General features: G+C 40.7%; 1 protein-coding gene across 2 annotated transcripts; it reads right to left on the minus strand.

Moving 5' to 3' along the window:
- Positions 1-765: 765 nt before the first annotated feature.
- On the minus strand, positions 766-9,773 carry smpd2b (sphingomyelin phosphodiesterase 2b). 2 transcript variants are annotated; one of them, XM_035152596.2, is made up of 11 exons: positions 9,507-9,773; positions 7,201-7,302; positions 6,752-6,848; positions 6,574-6,650; positions 5,996-6,089; positions 5,245-5,334; positions 3,710-3,792; positions 3,461-3,593; positions 2,962-3,066; positions 2,695-2,866; positions 766-2,337 (listed from the first exon to the last, which is right to left on the minus strand). In XM_035152596.2, the coding sequence occupies exons 2-11, from the start codon at positions 7,248-7,250 to the stop codon at positions 1,919-1,921; spliced, it is 1,320 nt and encodes a 439-aa protein (XP_035008487.1). In that variant the 5' UTR covers positions 7,251-7,302; positions 9,507-9,773; the 3' UTR covers positions 766-1,918. The 2 variants fall into 2 exon arrangements, with proteins under 2 accessions (XP_035008487.1, XP_035008486.1); XM_035152595.2 differs by having other exon boundaries at positions 9,498-9,773.
- Positions 9,774-12,370: the final 2,597 nt, after the last annotated feature.

The raw sequence follows: 12,370 nt of genomic DNA on the forward strand, positions 1-12,370 counted from the left end.
TTTCTGTGCCTTCATCTCCCCGGAGGTGAGACACATGTCTGATTCTGCCTCAGTTGTCTCTGTTTGATGTTTGCTCACCACGTGAATTCTATTCTCGGGTATTTTTGGATGTGCACTTTACTTTGTGACGTTCATTGACGTTATTTATGATGGTGATTCACTGCCCGTGTGGCTCCTGGGTACAGAACAGATCACAATGTGTAACAAGGCCTGTGTTCCAAACCAACAGGTTCTCTTACGTCAATAAGAGTTAATTAGAGTATCTACCGTCTATTCCTTATAGCATGTTGGACAACAAAGCCTTCTCTCTTCTTATGTTGCATTAACAGTTCAATGTTGAAAACTCAGACTAAAAACAGTTGTACAAAACTTTATAAAAACAGATTTTCTCTAACTGTTGTTTACAAATGTTCTTAAATGACTGAGTGCAATGGTGTGCAAGATTCCTCTATTATTTTTTAATTAAATTCGTTATAACATTTTAAATGCACTACACCCATGGATGGGCCTCCCCTGAGGGAGTACATGTGCTGACAGGACAGTTTGATCTGGTAACTTTGGAGTCTCCTCCCTCAGAGTGTCTTTCCTTTATCTCCACATTGCTTCCAAAGAACCAGTTTGGTTAATTGTCAGCAGGAAGTATTTTCATTTGAAAAGTTCCCCGTCAATCGTAGGGTGTCCTCTTGTGGTGAAAGAGTGGAACTGTTGTGCATCAGTGAACATTTCTGTGGACTCATTTATACAAAACCAGTCCAGACGCACGAGTAAGTAAATATCTTTATTATTGCTTAATTATCATGCCCATCACAATTTTTAATTGGAATGAACATCAGGAATCATCTGAAATTCTAAGATTCATAGTAAAATGTAAGTATATTTCTAATATCTAGGTTATAATTAAGAATTTATATTAAATCAATCAGTCGTGGTTTATCTCCAGCTGAGTCTTAACACTGTTTTACAGCGATATGTACATTAAGTCGTCTCCCAGAAAACATCCACAGAAGTCATATATCAGTTTAGTCAACCAAGTGCAATGCACATGTAAGATATATTAAGTGATTCATTTAAAATTCCTGCAGCACAAGAGGCTTTGTAAAGTAAATTCATGCGATTTGATTAAGTGAAAGTTAAGAGCATATAAAGCAGAAAATCTTCAGCACATTCCTACAGCTTTACTTTGGTGTGTTAGTGACTGAACATGAGAACTGAGATACGCAGGTAAAATGTGCCCCCTTCTCCTTCACTATATATATTCTACACTGAGAAGTCGAAACTGGCCTGAGCATCCTCGTTTTTTCTAAGTTTTACTTCCCAGTGATCTGGTCTGCGGAGTAAAAAACATGTAACAGATCTGAATGTAAACCTAAAATCTTTCGGAGTGTCGGTGTCTCGTGTGCATCCCCTCTGTAAGTAAATCTGCCCACAGTCTGGACCCTCTACGATTGTGCGGTGGACTCTCTAAAAATCACAAAGGGGGAAGCATGATATCAAAAACAGAAACAACTGGTCCCAATGATACTACTGGAGGGTGGAATGCAAATTGGGCCTGAGGCTTGACAAACACAGTAGGTCATCGTTATGACGTTTAAGCACAGACATGTCTCACTGTCTAATAGGAAGAACACTTGTGGAGCTGCATAGAGGGAAATCTAGAGGTAATCAAGGGCTAACGACGAATATGTATGTATACATATGTAGAAAAAGTATAAAAATGCCAAAGCATGATTGTGTACAGCACGACTATCCAAAACGTTCTTCGATTATAGCTCAACTCCTGCATTCTGCGGTACAAATCTAAATTTCTAGGGCTTAAAAACACATTCAGAGGAGCGACGACTTCCTCAAACATCCATCGTAAAGCTAATTTCAAAGGCTCCATTACAGGGAGCCAGTTTTGACCCAGTTAGCTCTGACGTTACTCCTCTGGGTTACATGCACTGAGACCCCCTGGAGGCTTCCGCGCGGCGTTGAGGGCCTGAGCCAAAGTAAAGCCCCGAAGACCCTCCTGCAGACTTCCTACAGCCAGCCTCATCTGGTCCTCCGCCCCCTGGAGAGACTTCACCTCCATGGTGTAGAAGATGTACAGCATAGTGGTGGTCAGCAGGATGGCGAAGCAGAGCCCGGCCAGCAGGTAGAAGGATGTGGAAGGGAAAGGCTGCTCAGCTCCCAGAGCCAACCAGGGCACGGCAGCGATGGCCAGCTCCAGGAGCAGCAGAGCCACCCCCATCACCCCGGTGCGCTTCGCTGTGTAGCGCATCCTCTCTGCGCAGTGCAGGCCGACTTTGACTTCAGTCCGGGCCTCTGTCACGATGTCAACCAGCTCGGCCAACTTCCCTGAGGACAAGACGGAGAGCAGCAGGTTAGCAGCACTGTGAGGTTGTGATTAAGCTCTGATCGGAAGGATCAACGTTAAATTATTAAATTGTTAAATTATATTGTTAAATTCTTAAATTATATTCATCGTCTTTCTTGTAACTTATTGTTCCGGATGATAAATGCAGATATTAAAAAATAAATAAAAATGTAGGCCATTTTTTGAAAAATGGATCACAAAACTCATTATGATTCATCCTGAGGGGGCACGAAAGTCCGAACTAAATTTTATTACCGTTGAGAAAGTGATGGGCCAACAATTTAAGAAACAAAACCATTCCCATGCCACCTGATCTGCATAGTTACCAACAATAATACCTGTAGAAGAGTCTTTTAAATTCTTGTCTCTTCCCGCCCCAGGTGGAGTGTGGGTCTCCAGCCTCAGTTCAGCGGTCAGAGCCTCGTGATCGGAGTACGGGAAAGGTTGGTCGGCGACGGAGCCTTTGGTGGTGGACATGGAGTCGCAGAAAACGTCTGTTTTAGGAGAACCCTGAGAATAAAATACATTGCAAAAAAAACACATATTGCTATGAACAGGAAGTGATAAAAACAAAGCAGGTGTGTGAATGTAAAGCTTCCACTCACTTTGAACAAGATGTAGTCGATTCGGATTCCTTTCTCAAAGGGAATGAGGTCCTTTTTATTGGTGAAAGGGTTGTCGGCTATTAGAGTGATACCATCCTCACATCCCTGCAACAGAAAAAACATTTCTAATCACAACAGCAATCAATTTCTATCTTTACAACGCACTTTTGCAGAATTCACCATTACTTCTGTCAGTTATGAGATTTTTCTTAAGATAAGGTTCAACAATGACACGTAAGGAAACACCTTTGTACACATACACTCTGGTCAATGATAAATTAAACAGCTGTACTTTTTTATGATATTTACGTTGGTGCATGCAAGAAGTTTTAAAGTAACTTGGATGACACCAGAGTTTTAAAGACATGGTCAACCTCGCTTTTTAAAAATGGCTTGAAGAACGCAGGGTGACTGAAGTAAAATATCATCATAACCGATATGAATTCAGCCGTCACAACAACAAAGATACTGGGTAAATCTGAACATTATTACTACCTACATCAAATGTATCTGTCTCTAAATAGGAGTCTCGGAGTCCAGTGTAAGACATCAATAGTCTGTTCCCGAGGTCCTGAGGGTGCAGGTTGAGGTCACCACCTAAAATAACCATATCTGCTCCAGCAGAGGTGTGCCTGATGGATGCAGAAAAACACATGCACGGAAATTAATGAAAAATATCAAACTATACAGCAGAGGAAACAAACAGTGGTTGGAAATTGTGCAGAATGAAGAAGCAAAGAGACAATACCGAACAAACTGCTGCAGCTCCCAGGCCTGGACCACTCTGTGAGGTAGATACGAGTCCTTCTCTCTGCAGTACTCCGCATGCAGCTGAAGCCAATACACAGGGACAGAATCAATTGATCTGTTACTTTTACTCATTTGGCTGATGCTTTTATCCAAAGTCACTTTACAACACTGAAGTCTCTTCAATGCAATACGAGACCTCAGGGAGACAAATCCTGCAGGTTGAAGGAATGCAGTTTTTCTAGAGACGGATGGTGTCTTCAGTGGAATTATTTATTCTCAAGATACCAGGCTGACGAGCTGTACAGAAAGTTAACAAGTTAAAAATTGTATTGCATCATTAGTCCTCATATGGAGCTACTCTATTGGACACATTGATCTAAACCTTGGCTCATCTCAGCATAACATTATGGTGTCTTCTCTATCTGTCTCAAAGAAGGTCAGAGTGTTATCTGGCCTCCAAACTCAACCTTGGCTCCTATAGCTGCAACAGCGATAAGGGGACTCTAACATAACACAGATATGTGGTGAATATGTAAGAGACACTATGCAAACTGTGCTGTCTGTCTGTGGCTCGCATATCTCCAGAACTATTCATCTTATCGGCTTCACACTTGGCGATAAGATGTCTGAGGTTTCCGAGAAGGTGCAGTGTGGAATTTGGAACAATTTGGACATTTAATAACTTCAATGAGAATAAACAGGTGACCAGCGCTCTGTAGCAGCAGCAGGGGGGACATGTCAACATAATTGACATTGTTGAGAACCCATTCTCCAGTTCTGGATTCTGTATACTGAGTCAAGCTTCACTGTACTTTGATATATAAACATCTTTGCTCTTTGTGCAGCAGCGGTGGAGCAGCTTCAGGCTTCTCTGGGCTGAGTCCTGCAGCAGGTCTGTACTTGCTGTGGCTCAGTTAGTGCAGGTCACTTTTACAGTATCAGAAAGATGCAACCAACATCACCACAGGTCAAGCAATCAGCCCAATTCAAAACAGGCAGGTTTAGAACGGGCACTGCACTAGTAAAGACTAAATTAATTAATAGACTTAAACCATCAATATTTCCAAGTAATTAAGTGCTTAATTTTCTCAATAAGACAAAGTGCGGGAGATCAGTGAACAAAAAGGTAAGAGCTAGTTGGTCATGTGAGGGTGTGTGAGGTGTTAAAAGGGGAGGTGCTCTCAGAAAAGACGAGGTTCTTGAAGACGGAGAGAGATGCTCCTGCTCTGATATCATTCCACTGTCTAGGAAACACAAAGGAGAACTGTCTGTACCGTCACAGCCTGGTGTTCAGGGATGACAACGACAGATGATAGTCCTCTGAGCTCCACGGGAGCAGTGGAGTGACATGTGCTCTTTTAGCATAAAGACACGTCTCAGCACTCTGCACAATCTCCAGGGAGTGCATTGTAAAAGAAGGGAGGCCCTGCCGAAGGGCACTGCAGTAGTCGAGGCGGGAGATTACCATGATCATCGATCAGTAACAGCATATAATAAACAGAGAGCTGAGAGCTGTGAGGTGTGAACCCTTACATGAGTCACGTAGACATTTGCAGTCACGTTGCCGATGCCTATGACGGCCATCCCAACGGCTTTACCCCCGAACCAGTCTCCATGGTGAGCCTGAATACGAGGGAAATGCAGAAAAGAGAATTTAGGGAAGGGAAAAGGAAATATACAGTGATCAGGTATAGCAGGAAATAAGAAAACAACAGTGGACAACTTTTGCTGTTGCAGTGATGCACTGTGACAATTTAGACTCTTTACACTATCTCCCAGTATGTTTTAGAATCATTCCTTGCTCATCACTTTAAAGATTCCTCCAGCCCTATCTCCGTGTTTTACATGTGACCTTTTACACAGTGACTTGTATCTTGTACCTTGGGCAGTGGTTTCTTTATCTCTCCCAAAACCCCAGTTGAAAACTAAAGGGAAAGGAGTACTTACAGTCCGGGCCCTGGGGGTCTGGAATGATCTACCCAAGAAAGATTCATCGGCTGATTCAGTGAATTCTTTTAGGCTCCTTCTTAACGAACTTGTACTCGAGAACCTTTTACTAGAATTCTAAATTTATTTTTGAACATTTCAAATACTGCCTTTTAAACCTGATGAATTTATGACTTATATGTATTAATTGCTGCCTTGTGAAGCACTTCGGAATCTACATATTGAAAAGTACTGTTTAAATACAGATTACTATACTATTACTACTGACTGAAGAAAAGAGTTGGACTACGTCTTTAAACTGTGTTCAAATCCCTTCCCTCAGCCCGACCAGACTTACCATGTATGGATAACCGTTCAGTGAGTAGCGATAAAGAAATGTGTCGTGGATTCTGTGTTTGGAGAAAAGGGCCAGCCCACTTCCTATGACCCCGCTGCAGAAGGAAAGAAAAAGCAGAATCAAGTTACATGTTCCACACTCAAACACACATTAGCTTCAGAAAAAAAACAAATGCAAGTCATGTCTGGTCTCCATGTAGATCTGCATTATGCTGCGGTAAGTAGGTGTTATCTGTAAGAGATGTGAGAACTTATGTAGTGAAGTTGACATTTCTGAGAGCTGCAGAGGGGATTAAGGATGACGGGCCTTTGATTAATCTCAGTCTTGTGCCTTGGTATGAGGGTCAAGACAGAATTAAGCTGCAAAAGTTAATCCGTCAGGTAGTGGCCCGAGCCCCAGTTAAATTTTACAGATGGATCAATGCCATGTAAGCAAATTTGTCTGACATGGCTTCGGGGAACCTTTTGAAGACGGAGAAACGTTTTTCATGAATTCTGATCACAGACTGAAAGAAACTCAAAGGTAACAAGATGAGAAACGATTGCACAGCAACCCTGTGACAGGAGTAGAAGCTTTACCTTTTGAAGTAATGAGAGTGAGGGTGGCTACAGGCAAGTTTCTTTTTCAGGGACATGTAGTCTTTCTCACTCCACACCTGAAAGAAAACACAGATATTGTTCATATGCATATAGATTCCACAGAATATAACTACGTGCATGAGCTGAGAAGTCCGTTCAGAGGCTCCACACCACTGACCTCTTGCAGTAAGACAATATCGTGCTCTTCTCGGCACAACATGTCTCCAATCATGACGTAGCGCTGGGAACATTGTTTGCTGCTGTAACGGATCCCCCTGAAAAGAGAAGCAAGGAATCATGGAAAATGTTTTTTTGTGCAAACATCTGTGTAGACAGAAAACGGTGCAATGAGTCACAACTGCTGGTCACATGGAGCTCAGCACCCATTGAACAGACTTAGTCTCCAGCTTCTTATTCAAACTATGTGAAAGGTTTTACAACAGGTTGATATCAGCTCTTATCTATATTGATTAATTGATTTATTTGATCATTATCATTCTGTTTCTCTGCTCCTGTTCCTTTGTCTAATTCTCATTTTATCCACTTGTCTGGTTTTATTTCTTCTTTGTGAAGCACTTTGTAGCATTGTTAAATAAAGTTCATTATAAACAAACCACAGCCACTGACCAGCAGTTGAGAGAGAAGACCCGGATCCTGCTAGAGTCTGTGTTCGTCATGATGACAGATCAGCGGATCAGTCGTTTCAGATCAGGAGAGATGACTCAGCACCTGATGAGACACATACAAATGATGTTAGATGTTGATTTTTGTTATCTAATCTCAAATAACCACATTACACACAATGGACACATGATGAGGTGAACACATCCTGCAAATACATATTAACACTGATAAAAAAGGGACTTTGAGAGATAGTCAGCTGGAACTAGTAAGTAAAGGTTAAAATGCAATGTAAAAATATACAATATGAAAGGGCACATAAGTCACGAGTCTGAGTGAGACAATGCACATTAAAGACTGCACAGTAAGCTTCAAAAGTGCAAACTAAGCAGACAGGAGAACTAAACCTCCAGTTCTTGTACTTTAAACAATTCAGCACATTTTCCATTTTTAACCAATAACTGTAAAAACATCTCAACCATTCAACTTGAATTGTTTCATTAGATTAAAAAGTACAGTGCAAATATCTGTGAAAATGTGGGAGGTTAAGTTGAAGTAAACTGAACTATGCAATGAGCAAAAGAACGATAGAAATATACACTGTATAAATGAGGTGTCAGAACCGAGCTGACCCGGTCGGGCCTCGCTGTGCAGCGCAGTGGGGAAATGAAGAGTTAATAAAAAAAGGAGACAAAGTCAAAAGGCATTCCCTCCTTTCTCCTGGGAGTGCAACAATACGCCGGCCCCACACAGAGTGCTGACATGGCTTTGCTCTGTCTTAAGAAAAGAGGGGGAAGCAACTGTGTGGTGAATAGAATCCAGGGGCAAATGATGCCAGAGGTAACGGTTGATTTGTAACGGGCAACACAAGCTATTTGTCGTGTCAGTACAGAGAGGAAAAAAAACAGCACAGAAACACACAATTCCCCTCAGAGTTTAAAATACTTAAATACATTTTAACTTGTACAGTGCATCTGTGTGTGTACATCCAAAGTACTGAGGGGATGCTGCATCAATCACAAAGGATTGCACAGACAATACATGTCACAGCCAGGGTAACAGTGGCCTCCTGTAGAACTGTCTCCATAGAGAGAAGTACGAGCAGCGGTGTCGTGGAATTTGTTGGTCACGGCTAATATTGATTTGTTTTCTGTTTAATGTGGTTTGTAAGAAGTTAACAGATAAAAAAGGGGGTTTCTGCAGGTTTCACATAGTTAGATTTAAGACTTTTTAAGACCATAACTAAATTAATTTACGACCTGTGTCAAGCACAGACGACACACGCATGCCGCCAAAACATTTCTCTTGAAAAATTATTTTAAAAAGGATGAGGGAGGCAACGTTAAATGAACAATTATCCTAATCAAGACCTTTTTTAAAGTATTTAAGTTTTAATGCATACTATTTTAACATATTTAAGACTCTTTAAGGCACCACAACAATACCTTTGGAAACCCAGTGAATACAAACTATTCATAGCATTTACTTTATATTTTTGTATTTTTAGTGCATCATATTTTTGCACAATATTTCTTGTTGTGAACCTTAGTTCACAGATGATCTTATCACATAGAGAATCAGGGTTTGATTGTCTTCACCTCACCGTCTTGTTCTAGTCCTTAAGGTTCCATTGTTTTTGCTTGACCTCTGTGTGTAGTTTTTATTCTTCGATTGTTTGTGTTATTTCCTGTTTTTATCTTAATGTTTGTTTTGTACAGCACCTTGTAACTTTGCTTTTGAAAGGTGCTTTATAAATAAAATTGACTCACTTCTCTATCATACATGACAATAAACTGAATATCCTCTGATTTAGGGACAGAAAAATAAAAGATTTAGAAGATGTCAGCTTCAGTTTTAATCATTTTTCTGACACTTTAAGTCAAATATATGAAACAATAAATTAATCCACAGACGATTTGATACTGGAAAACAATAATCAGCTGCAGAGATCTGAATTGAAAATCAGATAATCTGAATCAGAGCTGCAGAGGCTGAGCAGCATTAGCTCGTAGATGAGGGGAGAAAGTTCGAGCTAACATTTAAGTCCCACCTGCTCCATTAGCTTTATAAACACGTCCTCCGCTGGACCCGCACACCACTGACACCAGTAGAGAACCGGCAGCTTCTCCATTAAACACGCAACTGGGACATTCAGCCCGTTATTCAATTGGAGATAACGTCACCAGCCCGCTGCTCGACTCCAGCTAGCCCCTTAGCTCCGTGTGTGTTTACACGGAGCTGGACGCTAAACTCTGCAGCTCCCGTCACTCGTGGATTTGTATCTCTCGTCCGGTTCAACTCACCTCACGAACCTGTGGAATCCGCCGAAGTGAACCGGGACCGTAGTGGGTTTAACACCGCAGCGTTAGGTTTCTGACCGTGGAGCCGCAGCACTTCCTTGTAGCTGCTAGTGCTGGTGTGATCCCCCCCCCCCACCCCCCTCTCGGGTTATTTATAAATGTAGTGTATGTGCTTAGTTAGCATGCACCGCTAACACACTAGCTCAGCGCCGTGGATCCGCTCTCATCGCTCCGTGTTGTCTCTGTCGGTGTCATGGATGCTTTATACGAGCCGGTGTCCGGTCAGCTGAGATTTGTATACGTTCGTGACTTCCGGTCGAGTTTTTAACCCTCAGAATAAAGCGGAGGCTCGAGCTGTGTCCGCGTTTAGGTCATTTTGAGCCCACGAGTGCACGTGTGGATCATTTTCATTTCGGTTATAAGCTTTGTGATTACTCAAGTACAAAGAGTGGATTTCAAATATCCTTAAAATCCACTTCGTTTTATAGAAATGTTTATTTTGAAGACCTGGCTTCCGGTTTGGGTCCGCCTCAGGCGCGGTTCATTCTGGAAAGTTGAGTTCTTTCAGCTTCAGTAAAATAACTTCATTAAAATCAGTGGATTATTAACTTACCCTTATTTACATTTACTCATGCACTTCTCTGTCCTGCAGATTTGAGATATGTGTACTCTACTTAGTACTTGAGTATTTCCATTTCATGATACTTGTACTCCCATTACAATTCAGCCATAAATAGCCTACTGTAGAAATTATAATAACTTTATTTGTGTCGCACTTTTTTAATACAACAGCTTTTCAACAAACAATATAAAATCCACAATCAGTAAATAAATTATAAAAATAAAGATACAAATATTAAAGGTCTTAGACATCATACAATAAAAGCATTTTATAGCGATGTGTCTTGAGATGAGAGATAAAACTGATTCTGCTCCTCTTGTCTCTTGTGGCAGATTGTTCCAAAGTGTAGGGGCCCTCACGACGAAGACTCTGCCTCCTTTGGTTTTCAGACTTGATTTTGGAATGGCCAGCAACGCCTTCCCAGAGGATCTCAGGCTCGTGGGGAGATAAAAGGTCTCAATCAATCCTAAAACAAACAGGGCTGATATGGTTCCATTGTGTCAAAAGCCGAGTGGCAGCATTCTGGACTAACTGCAGACTCATTGATTTCTGAGGAAGCATCACACATTGTTTAATCTTTACTTTTACTAAAGTAAAGAATGTGAACACTTCTTCCACCTGTGAAACATTATAAAAATGTCTATTGTAAAAATATATCAAATTGATATATTGTTATATATGTTATTATTATAGAATGTTCTCCAAATTTGCTTTTCTTACATTTCCTCAAGTACTTTCTTCCTCACATGCTCTCGTGTACTTTCTAGTTCCACTTTTTCTACCAGTGACTACAGATTTTCCCGTGCGGTTTTAGGTGTAACACCAAACTCATGATCTGAAATGTGACCCTGTAGAGGATGAACTGCATGGAAAAGACCAGAATATTCACATTTACAGTTACATTTACAAGAGTTTCTCTGTGGGTCAATTTATTGTATACACTTGTTAAAGCCCAATGCAATTATTTTTGAAATACTTTGAAAGCACAACTTTGTAACAGCTGATAAAGTTTAAAAACAAATTTGCAGCTGAAATTCCCACACCAGAGTTTGGTGCAACACCCTGAGAGAGAACCCTGAAATAAATGCAAAGTTGTGCTTCAAGTTTGAAACAGGATGGAAGACAACGCTAATATAAATATTTATTACTATATGCCTCTGATATGTTGGTGCAAAAAGAAAAATTGTGGACAAAAAACAAATTTACAAACATGTTTAATAAGTTTTCGGGGGAAAAAATGGCCCCAAAGGCACCATGCGTCTTTTATTGTTAGATACATTTGTTTGATTATATAGTCCAACCTCTACTTTGAAGTATAAAATTGCAATGCACAATGGTAACAAAGACAATATTAAACCACCTTAAACCAAAACACAAAACGAAAAAAAACAAAAAAACGCCCACACCATTCAGAATATGATACATTAGATATCTCATTATTAATTTTCAATGTCAGCACAGTCACACATTATTTTCAGTGAAGCATATGGCGGACACTGAAAGTCAAAAAGACAACAAAACATTAATCTTGATAATGGGGGAAAAAAAATGTCTGTATAAAAGATGGATTGAGAAAACCTGCTAGAGGAGGAGTGTTATTGTATCTAGCTCGTGAAATATGACATTCAAAGCCAGGTGCAATTATTCCACCGCACAAATATCTTAAATTTGAACCTTTATAGCAAAATTGTCCAGTGAACCACATAGAGTAGACACGTGTCCAGCAGTGACTCATGGGACGACAGTGAATCCTGTCTCTAGTTCAGAGTCCTGCAATACTTACACATTCTCCATCACAGTGGAAAATGATCGATACATCTCCAGGACCCCCCTCCCTCCCCCCCCGCTATTTGTTCACCAACCCCATAAATAACAATCAAAGGTCATACTCCACAGCACAGAGACAATAGCTCTCAATAATTATTAAGTTTGATTTCAAAATTATTTCATGTGTAAAAATGTCTTAAATATCAAAACTGAACTTTTCTGGCTGGATGCAGCCTCTCCGCACATTACGCGGAGAGACGGGTGAAGCAAATGAGCCGTCTTCACAGCATACGATCTCTTTTTTAAACAAAAGAAACAGTGATTCACTTCTCTTCACTTTAGCCATGGTCTGAGTTTGAGTGCTGAGTTAATATTGATCACAAATATGAACATAAAGGTCACCCTCCCTGTCCCCCTCCAGAAAAACAAACACTCCTATGTAACACGTATTCCTTTAGCATCCACTGACTCACAGTACAGAAACAAT

This window comes from Hippoglossus stenolepis, chromosome 3 (assembly GCF_022539355.2).
Source record: "Hippoglossus stenolepis isolate QCI-W04-F060 chromosome 3, HSTE1.2, whole genome shotgun sequence".
NCBI lineage: Eukaryota > Metazoa > Chordata > Actinopteri > Pleuronectiformes > Pleuronectidae > Hippoglossus > Hippoglossus stenolepis.

Excerpts from the sequence above, each read along its gene's own strand:
- smpd2b (XM_035152596.2), bottom strand. The coding sequence starts at position 7,250 with ATGACGAACACAGACTCTAGCAGGATCCGGGTCTTCTCTCTCAACTGC. Across the intron at positions 6,090-6,573 it reads CACTCTCATTACTTCAAAAG|CGGGGTCATAGGAAGTGGGC; the intron begins GTAAAGCTTCTA and ends TTCCTTCTGCAG. Across the intron at positions 3,594-3,709 it reads GAGCTGCAGCAGTTTGTTCG|GCACACCTCTGCTGGAGCAG; the intron begins GTATTGTCTCTT and ends TGCATCCATCAG.